This window comes from Hippocampus zosterae, chromosome 4, assembly GCF_025434085.1.
Source record: "Hippocampus zosterae strain Florida chromosome 4, ASM2543408v3, whole genome shotgun sequence".
Taxonomy (NCBI): Eukaryota; Metazoa; Chordata; class Actinopteri; order Syngnathiformes; family Syngnathidae; genus Hippocampus; species Hippocampus zosterae.
The window spans coordinates 7,594,526-7,618,786 of record NC_067454.1 but is presented as its reverse complement, the minus strand read 5'-3'; the positions used below and the strand labels follow the sequence as shown (position 1 = coordinate 7,618,786).

The following is a 24,261-nucleotide window of genomic DNA, read 5'->3' as shown; positions in this document are numbered from 1 at the left end:
GTGGGTTTTCTCCGGGTGCTCCGGGTGCTCCGGTTTCCTCCCACATTTCAAAAACATGCATGGCAGGCTGATTGGGCACTCTAAATTGTCCCTCGGTGTGAGTGTGGGCGTGGATGGTTGTTCGTTTCTGTGTGCCCTGCAATTGGCTGGCAACTGATTCAGGGTGTCCCCCACCTACTGCCCGAAGACGGCTGGGATAGGCTCCAGCACCCCCCGCGACCCTAGTGAGGATCAAGCAGTTCGGAAAATGGATGGATGAATGGATGTTCGACACCAGTAAATTAATTTTACATTAATGTTGTTGTAGTTGCAAGTCAAGTTAATTGCATCATCAGCGTGCACTTTGTAAGTCATTCCACTAACAGTGCAGCACTCTTTACGACCGCTTAAATGAGCTTTGTATTTTCCGAAAATTGAAGCCCACACAGACTGTTACACTTTGAATCTGTCCTTTTACTTCCAATCACAGTGCTGATGTCCTGAGAACCTCAAACTAATAACATTGTTTGCGCTTTCGCTTCTTTTGTTTGAAATACATTTTATCTGTCTTTCCTGCGCCAGACAGTTTAGTGTGAGTGATTAAAACAAACCAAAAAATTGATAGACTGCCTCAAAGTTGTCTCGAAGCCAGAATCGAATTTTTCGTCCAGCTAACAATCTTTTATTACACAGTTCTCCCTTTCATGTAACATGTCAATGGAATGTTGTATCTTACGTAGGTGTTTCATCTCGTGACATTACTTGCCAAAGTAAAGTGCAGCTTGGAGGTTCAGTCCCTGAAACATCAACTAAAATTATGCTCCAAGTGGGTTTCATGAAATTCTTGATTCAACTTCTGATCTTTTTGAGGGTTCGCAGCATGTCCTGGTTGTTTCTTTTGGCAGCTGAACTTTTTCAAGAGGTGGGATAACAGATGAAGGTTTCAACATCGGCACTGTTTGCCCTCGACGGCATGTTTTTTTCCCCTTTTATTTATTTTTTTAAATTTAAGATAACTTTCCTAAAACCTGCACAGGCAGTAAAATTGTACATTTGATGTATTTTCCTGGCTGACAAACTAGGAGCGGGGCGGCCTGATTGCCCCGTTTGGAAGGCATTACTGGCAGCTGATTAGAGCGTTAGGTCAAAGTTAGCCAAGGTTAACCATCCATAATGAAACACTTTGAAAATAATGATACGCCGCATGGTTTTATGAAGACTTGCTGCTGGCCGCTCCGCTCCACGGTGGTGACCTTCAACAGCTCCACCAGCTAATCGGAGCTAAGCGCTCTCTGTAACTGGGAGAGTCAGTTTGCTTCTGGGAACATGAGTGGCAGATGTGTTCTGTTCAGGGGTTGACGATCTTGTGTGTGCTTCACCTTGAGGCTGGTCTTGTTTCTTCCCAAATGTTGTCTGAGCAAAAGAATCGAAGTCCTACCAGCTGACCGTCCTGAGAAAAGAGCTTAGAAACTACATTGCAGGCACATCTGTTTGGAGATTAACAACAGAACCAAATTGGACAGCAGTAATCAGAAGCACATTGTGTTGCTAGAGTTATTCCAGGGAATGTGGCCTGTTAAAACAGCAGTATTGAACACCTGGATTATATTAAATATGTTCCATATCCATGACTGGCCTCCATCCATAATATGTTATAATGAGAGACAGATACAACACTGTTAGTTTTGGCTGAAGTGGTAAAACAAAACAGGGCTGTTGCAGTACAGTATATTGCGTTGTTAACTCTCAGGGTTCAATATCACTACCAAGGGTGGGAAAATACCACTTCCAAAGATAGTTTTGTGACGACAGTAATGTATGACAACAGATATATTGGAAAAACTCTGTCTCATACTTTTGGTGATAACGTCTCATAAACGATAATTTGGGACGTCACAATATCAACATTTAGGGTTCACCCCTGACATAGCAACATTAGGTGTTGATACTGTTGCCCAAGTATGCTATCTAAAGGACAAATGAAGATATGTTTTATTGTGTCATGGTTTCAACTTATCATTTAACTGGTGTATAATCGCCGTATCTTGATATTTTCTCTCTGCAAAATATTATGATATCATATAGGAGTCCACTCTATGAAATGCACCACTACTAGAGCTAGCTAGCTAGCTAGCTTTAGTAGGTGTGCTAGATAGGTAGATAGATTGATTAATTGTGTCTGGAAACTCTGCTGCACACTTGACGTGCCATCAGTTATATTTATGTAGTTTTGTGCTGCAATTAATGCACGTAAAATATTTTCCTGGTGTTCCGCACACTCGGTATCAGATTCTTGTCTCAAATGTACAATACAGTAGCTGCTTACAGTCAGCCTGACACTGGCATGTTCAATACGAGTATTCACACGTTTTGATTTTATTTTCAGAAGAACTGACGGTAACTAATTAACAAATTAGAGCGAAAATGGCTCGGGCTCTTTCATTTATCAGCGCAGCACTCTCATAAGAGCCGAGCTTCAAGTAGAAACAACAAAGTAGTAAATCAAAGTGGTTTCCTTTGCCAAGTAGGAGCCCCCCTTGGGAGCTACCTTGGTGCTTAATTAAAATCCAGAAGGATCATGTTTTAAGTGTAGGTGAGCGAGCACAGAATTACAATGACAAATCACACCCCAGAGCATAACCTGCCTTATTTTATTCATTTCTTTCTTTCAGGATAGCAGACTGTTATTCCTTTTGTGTTCCGTGAATTCAATTTGAAATGACAGGGAAGCATTTTTGCAGCATTGTGTTGCCTTCTCTGTCTGGAGAACATGCCAAAAAGCAGGATTGACATACTGTATTAATCTCCTTATTACCTAAAAAGGATTAAAAGGAATTATTAGACGTTATTATCACAGTTCACTGTTTTCGTTGCTTTGTACATGTCGTTACAGAGTGCAGTCATAATTCTACATGGTTTCCTGTCTATGTAATTTGATTTGTAGTGAAATAATGCTATGGAAGCCTTTACAATTTTGAATCGGTGTTGAAGTTTATCGCCTTTGAAGATCTCATGATAACAGGATCTTTTCAAATATGCACCATCTAGGAATGTTTCCAACCTTGAAACGTAATATTTCTAGTTCCATTTTCTCCTCTGAGGAAAGATTTTTTTTCAGATTGCCAACAAATCCACGGTTGACAAGCATTCCAAGAATGGATGGTGGTCAACCATAGCGTTTCTACGTATTTGTGTTTTACAGAGACAATTTTCCTGATCATGCTTACAAAGTGCATTGGATGTCAGAGGCCATGCTGGCCATCCTCTGGGCTGTTCTTGTCCTCGATCTTTCAGTTTGTATGACATTTCTGAGGTGACACTGGTTTGTCTGGGGTCACAACATACTGGGAAAAAAAAGGCAATCCAATATGAGCATGTCAACTTTTCAGTGGACGACAACGGGAGTGACCTATATACTGCTGTTTCATCACCTAAAATAATGTAATGTGAACTGGCTCATTATCAGCAGAAAGTCAAATATTCTTTGCCTGACTTATTACATTATTTGAAGCAAGGATGCGCAAATAAATACGTGAACTTGATGTGGAAGCTGATCTGTTATCAGCGCACAATCAGAATTGCATCTGCCAAACGTGATCAATTGCCACAAAATACGTTTGCACATTGTGGGAGGAATTTATGCAAACTGATGAATTTGGCACACACACAATGTGAATACGCAGTTTAGCACCCAACTATTTTGGATGTGGCAAGCATCAGTCCTGTCAGTCAGCATGGCCATTGGTTCGATCAGATTTCACAAAGAAAAAGATTGACTGTTCCAATGCTTCCGGTGAGTCTGCCCTTTTGGCTGCTGGTAATTGAGTTGATGACAAACTGAGAGTGGGAAAGCTGTCTCAAAGCTTCTCTGGCTAGACGCAACCCCCCGCTTGCCCCATGTTGAATTTAGAGATTTTCCCATTGTTTTTACATCGATTAATTGGCTTAGTGCCGTTTGGCTTCCGGGGCTTCTTGACCATGCACCTGGCTGAAAGCGTTTGCACCGTCTTAGGAAGGATTGACAAAATTCTCTCATCGGTGTAAATAAAAAGTGAAGTCCATAAAGCGTGAGCTGGCTGACCTCATCTATTTGAGCAGCGAGACTTGCCTCCTAGTCCAACAATGCGGGTCAAGGCTCAAGTACAGAAAATGTCAATGAACCCCTTTCTTTTAAAGTTACTTGCGGTGGAGAAACAAGGGGGATGGGCAGAGGAGGGGGTGGCGGGAGGCCCTAACAGGGAGGCGTAGATGGAGGAGGAAATCAATACTGCTGGGAGGAGGGGGATGGACGTACAACAGAACATACAAGGTTGTTTCAATGTGCTGTAATAGCAGAAGAAACGGGGCAATTTATATAATGATGGTCCTGTTTGCGGCCGTGCAGCAAATGGTCTTTGTTCATAATCACTAATTTAATTGTGCTCACTGTGTCAGTTGTGGCGTGACAAGCTCAAGTCCCCGGGATTAATTACATGCTTGATCCAATCAATGGCGAAATCAATGGAGGAATAGTGGTTTACCACAAGCTTGTTAGTGTTGCAGTGTGTTCTCGCGTTCCATTATGTCATTTCATTTCCAGTTCCGTTTTGTCTCTTAGGATACCGTCTGACCATATACCCCGTCGGCCTAATTATCGGATTCCAAATTATTACCTACTGTATATCGGGGTTGAAAAGATGGACGTTCCACGTTATAAAAATAAAACACCTGAAAATGCATTCATGGAATGATTTCAAAGATGTCTTTGCTTAATTGTTGCTGCTTTTTCTTTTACCTCTGCGGCGCTGAAGCCAAACACAAGGCTTCTGGTGCCGCAAAAGTTGCTGCTGGGATTCAAAACCTGCTTTTGCTGCTTAGTAGACAGGCACCACATTGCCATGCTACATTCTTAACCCTTGAAGCACCAAACTAGTAAAATTGCACCAAGCAACAATTACAGTATGCCTCCGAAACATGTTTCAAGCTACAATCGTTTGAAATCACAAAAGGGAATATATATTGGGGGAAAATGGTGCTTAAAGGGTTACGATACAGTAAGGTCAAGGTGCAGGGTGGGTAGAGCAAGTGGAGGATGTAACATGAAACCATGTTGAATCTGGAATTTGTCCTGACTGTGGCTTTGACAGCAATTTGATGTAATACGGAGACCCGATTTAACATTATTAGATACTCGTATCGCGGTCGATGCTTATCAGATTGTGAGACACTTTCACCCTCCAGCTAAAAGATGAGTCCTTACGGAACAAGCTCCCATTTGAACCAACTTTAGTCACAGAGCCACATCATGGGTTGCTCCAAAGACATTAACCGTTCAGACCAAATTTAATCTGAAACTTGCTCAGAAACAAGACTAATGTGGCCTCAAAATGTATTTCTGGGATTAAAACCAAGGATCTCTTGTTGACTAGACAGACACTTTATCCAGGCAAGCCAATAGCAGTTCAAACAAATGTAAACTCAAATGCTGAAATTGGGATCACTTCTGGCGTTTAAAGAGCACACATAGAGCAAAACAAAAATGTAATCGTAACTGTCATGTCCCAGCAGAGGGGTCCGTTTAATATCAAACACATCGATTCAATTTAAAAGAAAAACTTTGCAGTGGTTGAAATGGTCCAAATCGCAGCCTTGTACATTGCTTCGCGGTACTGCGAAAAGAAAACTTGGAGGCTGAGGAGGGTCCCTGACATATAATGCAGCGCGCGATCCGGAGATCTGCATGTAGTCTCTTGCAACCTCAAGTTTTGACAGAGTGAGATACCAAAGCTTCAAAAGGGACTTCTGGGAGTTAAAGTCAGAATCCCCCCCGTCTACTGGGCACGTTCTTCACCCCACAGCATCATGTTTTCTTCTGTTGATACTATAAGAACAAGTTTTATTGGAAGTTATTTGATTCCGACCATTCCACCAGTCCCTCTTTACAAACGGAGCTATTACAGCCTCAATAGGCGCTGCAGAAAGACAGACAATTTCTAATTATATAATGTTCTCCCCATAATCGTACTTTCCGCACTATAGGGTGCACCCAAAGGCCTTCCATTTTCTCAAAAGCCGACAGTGTGCTTTATAATCCGATGCGCCATATATAATATAATATATATATGGATTAAGAGTCTGATTTCTTGGATGTAATGTTTTAATTATTCTGTAAAGCGCTTTGTTGCAGCTGCAGCGGTTGTGAAAGCTCGACATAAATAAAACGGTATTGTTTTGTATTGTATTCCCTTTAGCGTAGCTCCATCTAGTGGATACATACCGCAACCGCAGCCGCTATTGTAGCTTCTATTCTTTGCGCATTAATTATGCGGTGTGCCCTATATATGAAAACACGTTTAAAATAGGCCTTTCAATGAAGGTGTGCCTTACACTCTGTGCGTAAACTATGGAATACGTTTTCTTTACGTAGTACTTTAAATAATTCTAAAACACTAATAACAAAAAAAGTACGCACAATGTAAACCCAACGTAAAGCTCTCAAATCATCTGTATCATCTAACATGGGATTCTATTCATTTATTGGAAACTTCCATCCGAATAAAGACACTCTGTTCTTCCATCATGTTGCAGGATACTCTGTCTGTCTTTACAATTTCTCCCCCTCACCCCTTCCACCAAAATCACATTACCTCGCAAGCTGCACGTGTAAGGTCACATGGCCATGTGAGAAACCCGCGATTGTGTGTGCAATAATGTGAGAATAGGGCTCCCAACTGGGGGGAAGTGATTTCCGTGGGACAGCATATGTCATAGCAGACGTGTAAGATTGGCTCCTTTAATGTAAAAGTGTTCCTATTTTACAGTCAGGTACTTTGATTTGTTGATAGGTTTTCAAAGCAAAGGGAAACCTTGAAGTGACATTTGGGAGTTTGAATAACAGCACAAAACAAAAATAGAGAGACGCTTAGCCTAATGGCTCCTTGTCAGAATCGGAACAGTATCTGTAACTTTGTGTGTCAGGTTTGCTAATCATGTCTGAGTGTGCGGTCAGTCTCTCAGATGAACGCTAAATAGTCTGTTCATCTGTGGAACTGTTTGAAAAAGCTAATTGCCTCTAAAAGCCCACTCAGCCATTCTGCGACTGTTGCCATGTTCACAGATGTTGTTTTCAGGGTTTTTTGTTTTAATTATGCAACTTGGTGATGTTAATATGAAGCATTATACAAATTTCATGACGATCTTGACCGCATTTTTTCATAGGTTTGTATTATTACAGTGGGTACAACAATTAGCTTTAAAAATACACACAGACAGATGCAGGCATTAAAAATAACAACAACAACAAAAAACGAGAAAAAAAACAATCCTATTTCAAATCGGTTTGGCATTAGAAACAGTAAACATCAGTAAACAAAGGCAATTTTCCACACAAGACCCAAAGAAATCTTTGAATGTCTTAAGACAACATAAATGTTGTGAATAATGATGGGATGCTTAGTCAATAGTCAGTCACACTTAGAACAGTCGCGATGTAGTAATTGGCATGCTTCCATGATGCCAATTACTACTTTCCTATTAGCCAAGACTTTGGTGCTACAGAAAGGATACAAGCTGAGGACAGGTTCCACGGAAAAAACATTTTTGACATGCGCCGGTTCCATAATTTATGATGAGAAAGAAAATTAAAACGGTAATTACAAAACATTTGGAATTTTATCAAGGTGAGACTGACTGGAACGATGCGGCGATTATGTTTTCCAGCCACTTGCAGGAAAAACTTGTGTCACACAATCTGCATTTTGTACATTGTCGTGATTTCACTTTAATTTTCCCCGGCTGTTGCCGTTCCTTCCCTGCCAACTTGTTGATTGTCGGTTTTTGGAAGACACATTTCTGGAGAGCGGCCCGAGAGTATTTGCAGTGCCGGACCTCTGTCGGGGAGTGCCAAGCAACACAGCCACAAATTGGAATGTGGCGCAGCTCTGGGAACGCTGCCAGGATTTAAATTAGACAATAACCTCTGCTCTCTCCATATTGCTTCTCTTTTCCAACTGCAGGCCCGAGCAATTTGTTTAATACAGTCGAGCCCGGCGCTATATAAGAGACTGATATACGAGTCGTCACTCAGCAGTTTGTGTGTTTCAGATTTATTGAGATTGAACAACTGGTCGTGTTTATGTTTGCTGCAGGTTTATGCTATGAATACCAGTGAGGACACGGGCGGCACCAGGGCTTTGTCTCACTAAAGGAAAGAGAAACAGATGAGAACGGAATGCTTTTATTGATATTCTGTGTGGGGTTTTTTTTTCTTTCCACCCTGTACCTTAATGGTGCTTCAAAGCAAACACAGCAGCCCACTTCATACGAAACAAGTTTAACTGGATTGAACATGACTTTGCATCCAAAATGAGAACGTACTAAAAATAGGTTGACAAAAATCTTGCTTCCTCACTACTTCCTGCAATGCAGGCTTTGAGACGAGTGGAATGTGTCTATTTCACAATCTGTAAGCCTGTTATAAAAGGTGTATTAGCCAATAATAGCAGAGTGGGAGACACCAACATGCGAGCACTTGTGCGTGTGTGTGCTTGTGTGTGTGCCTGTGCGTGTGTGTGTGTGTGTGTGTTGCTCCAGCAATTGGAGCTTTATCTGAATCCATAACTTGCTGCCCAGTGAAACAGCAGGAGTACAACTGGGGTCACCATTAGTCCCACTTAAAAGCAGAAGTCCTGTTTCCAATATAGCATTTGACTAAACCATTAATGATTTTTTCCCCCTTTTAATTATGCGGGGAACTCCTCTAAATATTTTGAACTACTGTTTAATTTAAGCAACTAATTGATTATTTTCCCCCAGAACCTTTCGCAGTTTGGAGAACTTGTTTGAAATTTTATTTCAGGAAAGTTTTGCTTTAGCCTCTCCTATTCCTGTCAGCTATTTTGGAAATTATGTCATTGAGAGATGCCCGTCAGTTCAATTTTTTACTTACTGAAACGGGAACCACCACTAAATATTCACAAAAGATTGCAAGCTGCGGATGGGGAAGCTACAATCGGCTATATCAGTCAAAAAGTGAGTGTCCAAGGACAAAAGGCGAAGAACAAGTGCCTCCTTTGAGTGACCTACTTCAGCGGTTAAACCTAGCAACAGTGCTAAACTCGAGGCATGCAGCAGAGATCACCTGTAGCAGCACTGTGGTGGCGCTGCGGCACGATGTACAGTACCTACCGCCGACGGCCAACCGCTCATTTTATTCCGATATAAGACCATAATGGTATCGAGGTACTTTTGATACCGCAGTCTTGTGAATATTGTGACACCCCTACTAATTAGTTGCCCCACAGTTGACATTGAGCTCCGCTCAAACTCACAGCCAAGTCAGCTTAGTCCAAATACACTGAGAGCATCTTGGAGTTTCTTCAAAGCTTCTAGAAACAAAAAGCCTGAAGTCGACGCGGGGGCTCAATCTGTGACAAGAGCCCACCGTCGGGCTTCTCCTGACACTGCCACTTGAGCTTCAGTGTTCTTGCAGTAGCAGCAGCCATTGTGACAAGGCTACACCATATTTCTGAGGCCCTCTTCATCTCCTAAGCTTCTTTTGTGGCCGCCGGCCAATGGCTGAGCACCCCGCAAGATCAAAGATGGCGCCCCATTTAGCTGGTAGTTTTCTTGTAGGATGGCCTCATCTCAAGGATGGGAGGCAGCACGGAACAAAAGGGATGTTGGATGTTGACCTACACCACCGCAGTGTTGACATGCTGAGCTCAGTTCAACAGGGCCAGCACAAACAACGCTGATAGTTAACGAGTCAGCCATGCCAACAACTGTCAGTAGAATCTTGTAAGTCAAACAATTGGGGAATTGAACCATAACTTGCCTTTAAGGTTTCCAAAAACACTGGTGATTGAACAGCTATTATTCATGACACGTGCAAACAGCGCAAAAAATTGACTTGGGATGTCTATTATGCATTTTTTTTGTTTTTTTGCTGACTTCCTACAATACGTGCATCATTTTTGAATCCAGCGTACCCTTAATAGGGAAGAGATGTTTCAAGGAGTCCCTTCAAAATCCGAATGAAAGTTAAACATGACAACCGTGTTTACCCTTGAATGCTATTGAAATTAAAACATGAACTATTTTTGAGTAAGAATAGTGTGTACAGTTCCCCTTTTACAACAATAAAGCACTGATGTTGTACAGTGGTAACTTGATATAGGAGTTAAATTTGTTTCTTAACTTAATAACTTGTTTCTTGTTTGTTTCTTAACTTCATAACTAAAAACACTCGCCTCTGGAGTCATTTTTAGGCATTGAAATTAATGGAAGTGCCATTAATTCATTCCAGCATACCCCAAATGACATTTTTGTAATGTTTTTTTTAAACATTTGTAATATCATACTTCAATTAAGTGAAAGCAGTAGCAGACTGACATTTTGACACAACATGCTGGAGGTTCAGTTCCTCTCTTGGCTTCTCAGTATGCTCAGTATTAGTTTGCAGAGGATAAAGAATATATGCCTGTGAGTATTGTTAGACACTCTTTCTCCATATGTCCTAGTATTCTATTTCGTTATCAAATGCTTAAAATGTAACACCACCAACTGTTCTGGCTCTGTAGTTTTCCATTGTTATGTTTATTTATATTTTGGTATTTAGATATCTGACTGAAAATTCTACCCAGTAACCGAGTGTCATTGTTACACCCCTAGGAAGTAAAGACATGAAGCAGTTTGTCAAAATGTATTTACTATGAGTTAAATGAAACGGAAAAGGTATTACAAATACGCCCCCCCCCCCCCCCCACACCCCTAGTCGTTTATCAGTCTACCGTGTCTAGTGAATATAAATTCAGCCCCAAGGAAAAATAGCATACCTTCAACAATGTCATAAAGAATAATTCCCTTAAAAATGCATTTGTTTTGTTAGTTGAGCTTCCTCTGACGTGTCAAAGGAGTGGATTTCATTGAGACCTGGCCTCCAAGTGGATTTACCGCAGGAGTTCAACGTGCCCGCCTATAGGTTGCGATGACCCTCCTTCGATACGATTAGACCAGAACTGAACTTAAACCATCGTCATTTCGAGTCCAAGCCCCGCGACTGAAATGACATTCAGTGATACTCAGAACCAACTTCCCCTTTTGGCGTTGCTCCATCTCTAATAGTGGAAGACAGTGCTGGGCCAGGGGAGTAATGATTTTAGCTTTAAACTGAATTAACTATTGATTCAGCGGCGGCCCACTGTGCGGACGTGCTGTTCTGTAGACTTGCTTTACCGAACATAGCCCCTCCACACATACGCACACATATGAGGAGATACATCCATACGTGTCAGCTCAGCACTGCATCCGCGGTAGCCCGCTGGGCGTGAATGGGCCCTGTGAGGGCAACACAGAAGCAGCTGCACAGTGTTTACGCGGAATGAGCTTGGAGACGAACGCAGATTTGGGAGGTGAAATCTGGTAGTGTATCACCACCGGGATTTTTCTTTCGTCCACATGTAACAAGGCTGGCTGTTTTATTTGAAACGTGTCCTTAAATCCGCGCTGGCGCCAAGTGATTTGTGTCAGTTAAATCCTGCGGTTTGTCGGCAGGGTGACAATAGCTACGTTGGCTATTTAAATAGCGTGACATCATTGCATACCGAACTCCCAAATAATAGTGTTTCCTTCCTTTCGAGTGCACTCTCTTTTTTGTTTCCTTCTTTAATGAGTTAACAACCACCCATTTTGTGGACAGCTATTCATCAAATCACCTGTTCAAAAATACATGATTTTGCTTTCTCAGCAGTTACTGAGCAGGACGAATATGAGGTCCTGTTTACAAATTTAAAGAGCAGTTTTAATGTTTTGCAACATTTTACTGTACTAAATGTAGTGAAGTTAGTTTTATCTTTTTAGAGTGTGTATGTGAGGTAGAGAGAAATATCTGTAAGGTATGTGGCCTAAAACGTTTGGAAAATGCTGCTTATAAAGGTGTGCAACAGTAATGTTAAGTGCAATATTTCTAATACCGAAATATTTCAGATAATAACAAAGATACATGTATCGGACGTTTACGCCTTGATGTATCAGAGTTTTCCCGAATGGGAGGCACTGACACGTTGGGTTGAGCTCAAAAGGAAATTGAAAGGAATCCCATAGTGTGTGTTTTAAACGGCCGTATTAGCATAAGTGTCATGTTCCGGAGGACTTAGCTCGGCTATAAAATCGCTTGTCAGCAGTTTAGGTGATGGTGCAAATCAGGGAGTTGAATTAAGTGAGTTGAAGTAGTTTAGTGGTTTCCAAGCTAAAGCTAAGATAGCTAAACTGTTTTTATTGTACCCTTTTGAAAAACTGCTAAAGCTAATATAAAAGTTCTAAGAAGCCCTGCCGTGTGTTTTTCTGTGACGTCTTATTTGGCGTACACAATTGACAACGCCATATTTGATCTTCAGATGACGTGAACGCATGCAGACAGTGATGGTCCTCAGCGTCGGAGCTTACTTAACATTCCTCGCTCATGTTTGCTGACATGTGGTTACTCCATCAGATTTAGGGTGAGGCGGGGTTATATTGGCGCAATATTGTGTTCACCCCAAAGGTTGAAATAATTTTGTGCGGGATAATAGCTGCAAAATGCCTTATTTCCCACTGGACTTCCTTTCTTTTACACAAATATTCCTACACTGGGATTTAAAGAGGAGGTGAGAAAGGGGAAGAAAACATCTCAAAATTGACACAGACAAAAGAAAATAGACGTGATTTCATGCGACAGACGCTGTTGTCTCTTCACATGGAGCTCGGCATCTGTGTAAAGCTCTTAATACTCTCTTATTGCAGGAATTTGCTTTGTGCTCAAAGAGGAATAGCAACACTGTGCGGATTTCCCTTTATGCTGCTGAATTTCATCAACCGTATCTGACACAAGCGACCGTTTTCTATTAAAAGAGTCATGCATTTTTATTGAATGCACGTAAGGTTGCCTCTTGACATTTCAGCCGAATGAGTTTAAGGAGCGGCGATGTAAAATAAATCGACTTTTCCTCAGTGTTTCTCTCGGGGGAACAACAAAGGAGAAGAAAGGAGAACAAGAAACTGAAGAAGCTCGGCTAGCTGTTATCTTCTGTTATTTCAACTACGTTGTGGTTGCAAATTCGTTCCCTTGTCATTTCTATTCTGGCTATTAACATTTCGGACAAGTTATACGAGCACTCAACACAAGCAGTTGCTCCTCTGTTTGTGTCTGGCAACGGCGCCAACTGCAGGTTGTTTCCTGCTTAGGCATCATTCTGTTTCAAGTCACGATCACAGGGTCAGTAACACATGAGTGCGTGTTAAGTATCGAACAGGTTCATCATTTACATTTGCAGATTGGCAGGGAAAACAATCACTCTCAACACACCCCACACCGGAGGCTAATCATCCCATTAATGTTTTACCTGGGCAGTGAATGCTTGTTCGCATAGCAAATTTGGGGTGTTCGTCAGGGTTCCTAAAAGGTGGCAAATGGTTGCAAAGATGTTTACAGAAAGATTTTACTTGTCATTAAAAAAAAAAAAAAATACAATAATATCGAGTGTGCAATATTCAACTCCCAAATTGCATATCGCATGCAGAAAATTGTTGGTGTACTTTTTGTTGGTGATTTTTTTTTTCTTTTTCGTGTGTAATATGTGGCTTGGCTCAATATTTATTCCAGTAATGAACAATTAAAAAGTCAAAGCAATAAAAATCACTTTAAGTCAAGTTGGCTTTTATTGTCAAATATGCTCAATGTGCAACATACAGCACAGATCAAATTTCTTTCCTCTCAACCACAGGAGTGTGAGGAGCCGCTGCGGGTACCCGCGCCGCCATCAACAGAACAGTTAACATAAAATAACAAAATAGTACAACCCAACATACAAAGACACAGACAGTCGTGCAATCTTGACCACTTTTTTTCTGCATACGCTTTGTTGTTTGAAGCAGTTGTAGATGAAAGAGGAGAGAATCAAAGTGTCCTTTCACCACTGGATCAGAGACGTCATGCTGAAAACGTGCACACGTCTGCTACAAGCCAAGTTCGATCGAACAGAATGCTTTCCATTCTACTTACATGGAGACGCCTATTCATTCGTCCCATCATTTTTAATTACAGAGCCTTCATTGTCTGCCCTGACCCAATTTACCGTCAGCTGCACAACCCCTTCCAATCACACTTAATTTCATCTGGCATTGGACTCCAAGAACACCAAGCGCCTCCTCCTCCTCGTTGAAAAAAAAATGAATTGGGAAAAACAATCCCAACCTGCACTGAGGTCTTACGGCCCCTTCTTCTCGGGGACGCGAAACAGCTTTTTGTGTCGAAGATTGATGCGGGTGGCAGGGGGATGTTTTCTCAGAGAGGAACCCCTTCGAAAGCCAATAAAAACACAGAACCCCCTTGGGGACGTTACACCGCTAATTATCACTTTGGCGATCCTGATCAATGTCCCTCTTTTGCCGTGCAACTCAACCGTACTCGTCTGTTGGTTTTTGTGTTTATGACACGTGGCTTACTGGTGTATAAACTCTACCGTGCTCATGAAGTTGTCATCTTCATTAACCGGTCATGCTCCGATGTAAGCTTTAAAAAAAATTTTTTTTTTTCCTTTTTTTTTTTTAACACCCAGTAAAAGATTATTAATCCCTACGTCACCTTTTAATTATTGTGACTTCACCCCTGTTACATTGCAGAACTCCATCCCCTATCCTCTCCAGCCCCCTCATCCCCTATTTCTCTTCAGTGTCATTCACTGGCATTTACTGTGCACAGAACAGAAATTAGCCAGGAAAAAAATCCGGCTTCGACAGACAGTGTGAAAGGGGCTTCTGGGTCTAACTTCAAGGAAAATTGCAGACTCTGATCCTTGCGACCCCGTTTTGTGTTAGTGACATTTGTACAGAACAGCAAAATGGGAGGTGGAAAAATAGCGGCTTTTTACAGGCAGTGTGGAAGCGACTTACTGTATACTACCTCTTAAAGTGAAAATGACTTGACTTTGTGCCCTCATTCCATGTCTTTTTTTTTTTTTTTTTGCACACCCAGTAATGCGGCCAAACCTGACTGAACTGTTGCCCAGTGAGCGGGGCCCAGCAACTAGTTTTCATGAATGACAGAGGGTCGGCCACCGGGGAAAAATCACTGCACCTAACAACCACATACCTGTCAACTCATACAGTTTAGCCATAGTTCATACGGATTTTGTGGTGAATCTTACTTATATGGCCGTATCGCACAAATCATACGGATTCTGAAAAGAACACATTATTGTCAAGAAAATGTTTGACTTGATTTGCCTTTAAAACGAGACCCATGACAGCCACGGCGGCAATGCCAAGCCATAGAAAAACAGCATACACAGGGTGGAAATATTATGTTTTACAACAATACTGAACTAAATTTATATTTTCACATGTAGTTAGAGTGGGCAGTGTCGATGACTGTTGCGAAAATGTATGTCAGCGATGTACAAAGCACGTCGGGTACAGTCCGTGAAGTGGTCCAGGCAGCTTCACAAAATTATATTCTCGCCCACCTCCTCTCTTTGGGGCTACCTGCTTCGTCATTGACAATCACGCACTGTTTTTGTGGTTCAATAAAAGCCTTACAGTACAATATACAGTAAGTGGAGCCTGAGAAGCAGTGTCACAGTTTCCTGTTGCATCAGTAGTTAGGCAGGGATCAATCAGTCAGTGTGAGAGTGTAAGTTAACATTTTTTTTTTCTTTTCGTGATGCTCCATTCCAGTGTAGGGTCGGGGGGTTACATAAATTAACATTACAGGAAAAGTGAAAAGTGAAAAATGTGCGGTATGATAGACATTTCTGAATCAACTCTAAACCTCTAAATATAACATTTCTCGGTCAACTTTTTAAGCAGCACATGTAAAAAGGCAGAAAAACTGATGTTTTTTTTCTGATGGCATGAAAGGGGTGTGAATTGTCTCAGAAAGTGGGCAATTGTCAGGTTGACCTTCTGATACTACTTGCTTCTTGCCATCCATTTACCGCTGCCACATTCAGATCAATGTTCCTCCTGCCTGAATAGACGAGAGGACATCTCTGAGACTCTTTCCGAGATAAGTTCCACCTTTGGATTAATTTCCAGTTTGATAAGCGAGGCAGTGTCATATGCGCAACACTCCTGGTTCAATGAGGTCTGAGCAGGACATCTTTCGGGGTGATGGCACCAGAGGCTGCGAACCACCTGCTCCGACAACCACTTCTCGTTGATGCGGAACACTGTTAACATAGCCCCCCAACCCCATCCTCCACTCACTCCCTCTCTCCCTCTGGCGCAGACTAATTAATGGATACCATTCCTAGTTGATTAGCCCAAGTCCTTTCGGTAATTACATTCGCATACTAACTGCTCGAAATAAAAGGAGATGGGGAAAAAAACGGGCACAAAAGGCTGGAAAATATATGGATGCACTTCATGCGTAGGCTCTGATCTTAATTTGTTCACGCCATTGTTTCACCCCCCGATAAGACATCGTTTTATTTCTTCTTCTTCTCATCAACTGCAGTTCCTGCTCATTATTTTAAGACACACACAAAAGACCGATAAAACACAAGTTGAACGAAGAACCCGCGATTCTTACACCACCCCCAATCCAAATCGAGTCTCGCGTGGGTCGAGCCCACTTCACACAGAGGTGCATTGTGCTGCCTGACCCAGCTGCTAGCCCATAATTCTTCATTCTATGTCCTATTGTTCCAACCTTTCACCACACTTGTGTCCCCAAAGAAAGGAAGTGCCCGCCACTTTTCGAGCAGACGATGCATGGGTCAGGAAGGGGGTTTCAGGGGTTGTGAAAACATTTCTTTGCAAAGTGCCTCATTTTAGTCGCTGAAACACACATGTGGCATTTACAGCCTCCATTATTTTAATGCAAGAATGTCCCCCAAAAAATGTTGAATGTCCTTTTGCGGGTGCATAAAATTACACGTGTTAAAAATGACACCTTGACCAACCAATATGGTCTATGTCGTGGTGGTGCACGGTTTAATTGGTTTGCGATAAAAGCTTATTGGATTTTTTTTTTTCGGGGTGGGTGCAAGAGGGAGGAGGGTGCGCCAACTGTTGAAGGGTGTGCGTGGCTTGTGGGAGTTTGAGAAGGGCTCATCAAAGATCAACAGCTATGACTGCCAACACTCGCATTAATTCGCTCTGATTACCCCGTGTCATACGCGCCCCCATATGTAGAACACACTCAACCTCATGTGGTATCGCTACTCGCCCACAGGTTATGTGAAGTTAATAAGCCGCTAGTGCATCTTGATACTTGTCTTTGTCATGCAAACGCTTTTAATTGTCATCGCCGAAGCCGCTGAATAGACAAGAGTGGCATCTCATTACTTTCCACTTGCACTGAATCAACCCAGGCCTCCGACTGACACAATCATCAGGGGCCAAAGTGGCGGTGTGGCCTCATAAAAAAAAAAGGTGGTTCAAGGCCAGTGTGTAAACATTTGGCAGCGAGTGCGCTTGAGTGACAGCTATCCAATCTTAGCAGAGCAGCAAGTTGATGGTGTTTTTGTTGTTTCTTTTCCTTTCAGTTCCAGAACAACAACAACTACATGAACATGTCAGAAGCGAATGGCACCCTGCTGACTGCTAGTGATGTGAGTATACATGACTTTGAGTTGTAATTTTAATCAATGAATAGACTCGGCACATTTCATTTTTAAGGATAAGGTGTTCCTACCGTCTTAACGTGATTCACCGTTTACGTCCCTGGTAGATTTGAGATTGTTTTTGAGGGTGGAATGTCTGTCTGCTACCAAAACTTGTGATTCGTAGAGATCTTTTTTGTGGCTTTCTACCGTATACTGTGCTTCTTTACTTCAATGAGGATTTTCATTTATTTATTTGGTTTCTTTTTTTAACCAGGATGTTCAGTCGAATTCTAGTGGGTGTGAAGATACCGGAGGAATGCAAGTATACTTGTGCCCATTTTTAAGAACTAGTGTGATCTAAAGCGTTGTGGGAACTCTTGAGAGATAAAGCTGATGAGCCACACATTTAAAATGTAGGAAAGACTAGCGGAGACTAGAATCAGGAAAGAAGTGAGTATTGGTGAGCAAAAGTATGATTTTATGCCTCTGGAGAGTTCTATACATGCATTATTTGCAGTGACAGTGCTGATGGAGAAGTACAGAGAAGGTCAGAAGTTGCTGCATTGTTTTGTTTTTTTTTTGTATAGGATAGGCTACCCAGAAAGGAACTGTGGTACCGCATGAGAAAGTCTGGAGTGGCAGAAGGCTATGTTACAACAGCGCAGGACACGTATGAGAGAAGTAGAACAGCGGTGAGGCGTTGTTGTAATTGTGACAGAGAAGCTTGAGGTGGAAGTGGCACTGCAGGGATCAATTCTGAGCCCCTTTGTTTTTATACTAGTGATAGGCTCAACAGTTCAGAGCATCGGTGAACGTGGTCAGAAGGCGACGAAACAGTGTCAGGGGACTAATGTGATCAAAGAGTCTCTGCTAGGATGAAAAGAGTGGTGAGGCTGGCCATGATGAATAAAGACTGATTTTTCTTTTTACTATTTTATCTACCTTATTTTCTGTCAAATTATTATTGCACGTTTCATGTTCAATAAACAACAAAAAAACAAACAATGATGGACAGATTACAGAGAGTGGCACTGAAGAAGTGAGAGGAAGCAGAGCATGGTGGTGGAAATGTAAATGTTGAGGTTTTCTTTATGAGTGAACAGGTAATATAGGGTTAGAAATTAATTCTTGGCTTCCGTTTATCCATAGGCCGTCCGTTCATTGATAAAGGGAAAAGAAGATTGACTCCTCAATTTGAGTTAACGTCTGCAGTGTCGGGTGGACACATTTCTGAGCACAACTCAGTATTGTTGAATTCCTGTTGTCGTTGCAACCATGTTGAATTGAGCATCCAAAACAACAGTATGGACTGCTTTGCCATTTTCAGATTTTTTTTTTCCTTTTTGCCATCACCAGGTTTCGATTGTCGTGGTCTTCAAAAAATGCATTTCTGGAGTTAAACAGTCAGAGACCCTATAATCTATACTCTTGGGAGATTTCACCGTGACCCTTCAACCTCAACCGCCTTTCAAGGCGTAGTTTTCACTATTTTCATAATTCGACTTTATTTGGAAGTACGTTTCTTTTAGTTGTGTGATGATGACATGTCTATAAAATTGAAATCTTGTCTTATTTCAACAACAATAAGAAGAAACATAGTTTTCCTTCCTTGGTAATCCTTCAGTATCATTCCCATTCAGTTCATTCTTTTCATTGGCCCCATTCCATGAATAATAGAGCTCTTTTTCATTGCTTTGTGACTCATAATTCACCACTTGGAAGCATCAATTCCAATATAATAAGCCCACTATCCATGAAGCTCTCTCTACTTTTCATATGGGTGAATTTCTGTTACTCCATTACTCTGTTATTTTTAGCGCCTGAAACATTTGTACCTCATCGTTTGTCCCGAGACCCAGAGACAACGCAGGTAGCTTAGCGCTCACATCTCGCATTGTCTATTGCTGACAACGACAATGTACATGCCTGTTTTACCTCTCAAAGACAATCATGAAGCTGAAAAGAGGTTCTGCAGTTCTGCCCGCTGGCATAAAAAACGAAATTGTGTTGTGCTTTCTTTCACACATTGATCTGACTTCCTTCCATATTCCCGCTCTACAGACGACCTGTAATTTTGTGTTTGGGTTCCAAATGTACATTTTGTGATGTTAGCTTCATTACTGAGGTACAAAGGCAGCTTCACACCTTGTGTGTTTTAACATTTTTAGCCAAGAAAGATGTTTATGTTTCAGATTCTGGCATTCTGCCTTATTTCCAAACTGATACTATGCCCAAAGCCAGAAAACCACCAGGTAGACTTTGCCACCTTGATTCTGTGTCAGTGGTATTCCCATAAAAGAGCAGCACAGAAAAAAGTGGACAGTTTTTAAGCCTTTTTCTCAAATCTCTGTCCGTTACAGATCTTATTTTTCACTCACATACTAACCTCAAAGAGGTAAGAATATCACCCAGGTGAACTTCATCCTCCCATTGTGGGTCGATGTACTTTACATGGAACAGGAAGATAACCTCTTTCTTGTTTCTGTTCCACATGAAAAGAACTGACATGGAATGAGGGCGGCGTCATGTTTTTCTTTCCCATCTTTTGAGAGCCGCCGCATGTTTACTTCTCTGTTACATTCTTAAAAGGTGAAATACTGCCAAGTCAACTTGGAGCCCCCTCCCCCAGCCCTCCATTACATGTCAGTGCCATTCACATAGAACCGCTACCTCTAAGAAATTACATTTTGCGGCGTCTCATTTTTGCTTTTACTACTACCTCCTTAGCCAAAAGATTGCTGGGTCGACTTCTTCCCCGCCCATTCCATGTCAGCGTTGTTCATGCAGAACAGCAACACATTGTCCTGTATAACCAGCACTGACAAAGAGTGGGGGGCATGGAGTAATCCCAATAATATCCCACCTTCAAAGAAAACACAGTGAAAAGCTGACCTTTTTTTTTTTAATTTGTTTTTTCAACCAGCTCACTGTTTTGTGTGAACGGCGCAAATGTCTGATTGCGGGATGCTGTGTTGCTGTTTGAAAAGCACGCACAGTCTGGTCAAAAGCCTGCTTTGCTGGGTTCCTTTGCAAAGACGGATCTTTTAATGCCAATTTTGCAGGATCCCTCCATAAAACATGCTGTGGATACTTTACACTGCTCTGCGTGGACAGTTTTCTCCTGGCTGTGGAGCTATTTTTGTGATTATGGTCCGGTGACAGAGTCAACCCAGCAATTTTCTGAGCTGGAATAGAGACCTGTGTGAAAGCAATCAATCGAAAGCCCGGACCTGGTTGTGAAGTTTAATACGTTTGTCCCGCTGTATATTGTTAAGAGAAATTGTCCCTGCCCCACAATAAAAAAACAAAACAAAAAAAACCTGGTATGTAATCGCATGGCACAGAAAAAAAACGGTTTACGCAGAGGTTTATCCGGATGACGAGAGACCTTAACTGCGAGCTCCCCAATCAGCCACTCCAGTCAAATGGGGTGTGGGATGAGCTGGAAGGGTGAGTTTGGTAAACGGGTGTCGCTCCTTCAGTTACAGAAAGGGGTGGGTGGGGGGGCAGCCAAACTCATTTGCACTTTATCAAAAGGAACAACTGTTTCCAGTGTTTTGAGCACAGATGGTGTTGCTCCTTACTAAGGAGGGCCAAGAGACATTCAGGAAACGAAGCATGAAAGCTTCATTGTCAGGCTTCTTCAAACTCCTCTAAGATGCATTGTACTGTATATGTAAAAGTAGGACTTTGCCCATTTGAGACACTGTATCTCCCCAAATAATGGACAAGGGTTGCCCTCGCCAACTTTACATCACCTGCAAGTAGAGGCTTGCTTGCAGTTCCTTGTAAACGTTTTTTGCACACTGAAATCTTCTGCACAGACTCCAGCGAATCAATTTCTGATTCCCCAGTGCCTCTCCTCCACTGAATTTAAAGGGGGTGGAGCTGATTTCATTGGCCAAGAAGTAAGTTGGCTGTTTTTACTTCCACAATGGGGAAAACCTCCCTTTCTACCTTGCGCTTGTCTACAAAAATACAGAAAAAAAGCCCCCATAAACTCCACCCTTGCGCACAGCTAGAATGTGCTTGCTATGGACTCAGAAATTGGGCCCGAATATCCTTTTGTGAACGATAGCATCTATGATCAGAGACAGAAAGAGAGCGTGACGTGCTCAAAGCAATTGCGGCAGATGTTCAGTTTAACGGTAATAAAAGTCTCTTTTAATACTGCACCAACCAATCAATCTCATCTACTCGGAGACACCATTTAAGTGCTATAGTTTGGGTTAGCAACACCGATCAAATGGCTTAATTCTCGTGGCAGTTAATCTTTCTTTCTGATGGAAAATGTGAGGTGTTTATTTGAGGGACAGGTAATAAAGCGTTCCATCCCGTCGAAGTTGGTTGCCAATGTGTTGCATATAATATAGAGTGATCTTGCATGGGCTGTGGCGTTTTGACGGCCGCTGTATCATTTACCTGATGCACTTAGAGGATGAGATAAGATGACCTGGTTGTGCCTGCTAAAGCATACATCCCTCACTGGCAAATAGCTTTGACTGCCTCTCTCGAAGTAAAAGATACAGTCCGAGTGAGATTGTCTTCTACCTAGATGTATCACTTTACTGAGCCAATCACATTAGAGACATCTAATGAACTATAAATATGTAGAAATGGACTACAAATTTGAAATGATGTTGATTAGGGCTTTTGATGGCTGATGTTGTCATTTGAGTAGTTGCACTCTGGCTTTCTGCTGATTTGAAACTGGATCCTTAATCCTGCCTGCCATTGATTCGCAGGCCGGCTACATTCAGTAATTACATGCTGCTGCCTTCAACATGTCTTGGTTATTGCGTCTGTGAATCGCATTAGTACATTTATTGAAGGGCTGGGAGGACTGCCTGAAAAGCTTTTTGTTCTCTCTCCCTGAAAGAGCAGCCCAAAGGCACTCTGATGAAAAAAATAAGATAAAATGATCACAATAATAATACACTGATAAAAATTCAACCTTGTTGTTATGTTTGTTTCGGGAGGCATTGTTGTCATTTTCTTATTGCTTTTCAAACAATGTGCATTATATGTTGACCAATCACATTGTTGTTCATTCGGATCCGTGGGGTTGGAGAAAAATGGGAAATAAATTGTAAGCTGAAATTGTACGAGGTTAAAACAAGGAATGCAACCTGCAACAAACAAAGCAGTTTGTTTACAAGAAATTACCCATATGTTGACACAATACATCTCTACTGAGAAGCTAGCATGTTTTTTTTTTTTTTTGTATGAGAATCTAACATTAGAAGGCGTTAGGACGAGGTTACGGATTTTTGTTGCCTTTTTAAGGGTAATGTAAAATTAGTTTGAGTGGTTTGGAGTTAGTTACAGTAGTGTGCTGCATATTTGTGTTTTAAACCATTAAGATTTATATTTATAACACTTTGGAGGGGGGTCAAGTACTCGCTTGTCACCATGATTCACCCTTCACATTGCATTGACCAGAATTTCTCTTTTATGTGTGTTGCTTTGCAATGACCATACATGGTTGGATTTGGGCACAAAGCGGTTGGGCTTGGAAAATGACCCATGCGCCCACTATTCTGTGACTCAGAGCACGACTTCCTACCCAAGGGTATTTTATCAAATGCGATATTTGGCTGATGTGCATTGTTGTTGTACACTTTTGGAAGAATCCTTGATGATTGAAGCCCTCTTTCACTCCAAAGTGTCCTTTTCCATCCACAAGAGTGCTAATGCTAACTGCCAATGTTGCCCACTTAACCTGAACGTGCACTTCCATGCCCGTGCCAGCAGTTGTTTTGGTACTTGGCTCAGCCGAGCTATCCGGCGCCGTTGGAATACATAAACAGACCGGCGATGAAAAGAAATTAGTTTCTTAATCTTCGATCACAGGCCCCCTCTGAGCTGCTCCTGGTCTGGAATCGGCTAAGCTTTATTGGAAATGACTCGCGGCAACACCGTGACACCCTGCTACGTCCAGTAGGATCAGACCCATCCCTCCCCCTCCCCCAAACATCCTAAAAAGGGTCTTTCCTCATGGACAGGAGACATATTTCAACAGTCCTTGTTTGAAATGAGATCAGACCGCACCGAAGGCCTGGGGTGCATATTGTAATTTGTATCATCATTAAGGTACAGAGGAGATGGGCCAGCAGTGATACCGGTGCCTGTTTTCATCACTGCATGTCATCAACTTCCTTGTTGCTCATAAAAAAAAAAATAAACCACTGACAATAGCTGAGTACGATTCTGGCCCAGCGTTCTTCTTATTTGTTGGGCTCCAATATCCTGTTCTGCCCAATTTTCAGGCAATCCTAGCGGGCCACAAATAAAAGTCATTGAAGAAGCAGTAAGTAGAGCATTTCTCGTACGAGCGCCCTGTCACAATTCTGCACAAACCAATTCATTGGACGCCATTCGTAACTTCGAAACGCCGTATGTCAGGCTCACCATAAAGTGAAGGAAAAACCCTGCAAAAGAAGTCTCCTGACTTGCACAGAAGCTGCGGTGACATGTCCACTAAACAGCCAACCTCCTCGTGATTACAAACGTATAATATACTGTCAGTATGACTTCAGCAATGTGTGTAATGAGAGACTCTTCTTTTGCTACTTTGCTGCCATAGGAACCCAAACAAACCAGAACCCACTTCATTAAATGTACCAAATATAATTGAAAACGGCCCGAATGCAACCTTCCGTCACACCCCGTCATCTATACTGTTTCTGCCCCGTATGTTGAAACAGAAAAAAACTTC

General features: G+C 41.9%; 1 protein-coding gene across 2 annotated transcripts in view; it reads left to right on the top strand.

Moving 5' to 3' along the window:
• The window catches only part of tox3 (TOX high mobility group box family member 3), a 47,453-nt gene that overhangs the window by 9,772 nt on the left and 13,420 nt on the right, over window positions 1-24,261 (top strand). Inside the window, exon 2 of one of the 2 annotated variants that reach the window (XM_052064352.1) lies at window positions 17,484-17,549. The exons of the other annotated variant lie outside the window; for it this stretch is intronic. Within the exon in view, the coding sequence (XP_051920312.1) occupies window positions 17,484-17,549 (66 nt within the window). The remainder of the gene's footprint in view (window positions 1-17,483; window positions 17,550-24,261) is intronic. 2 annotated transcript variants of the gene reach the window in all.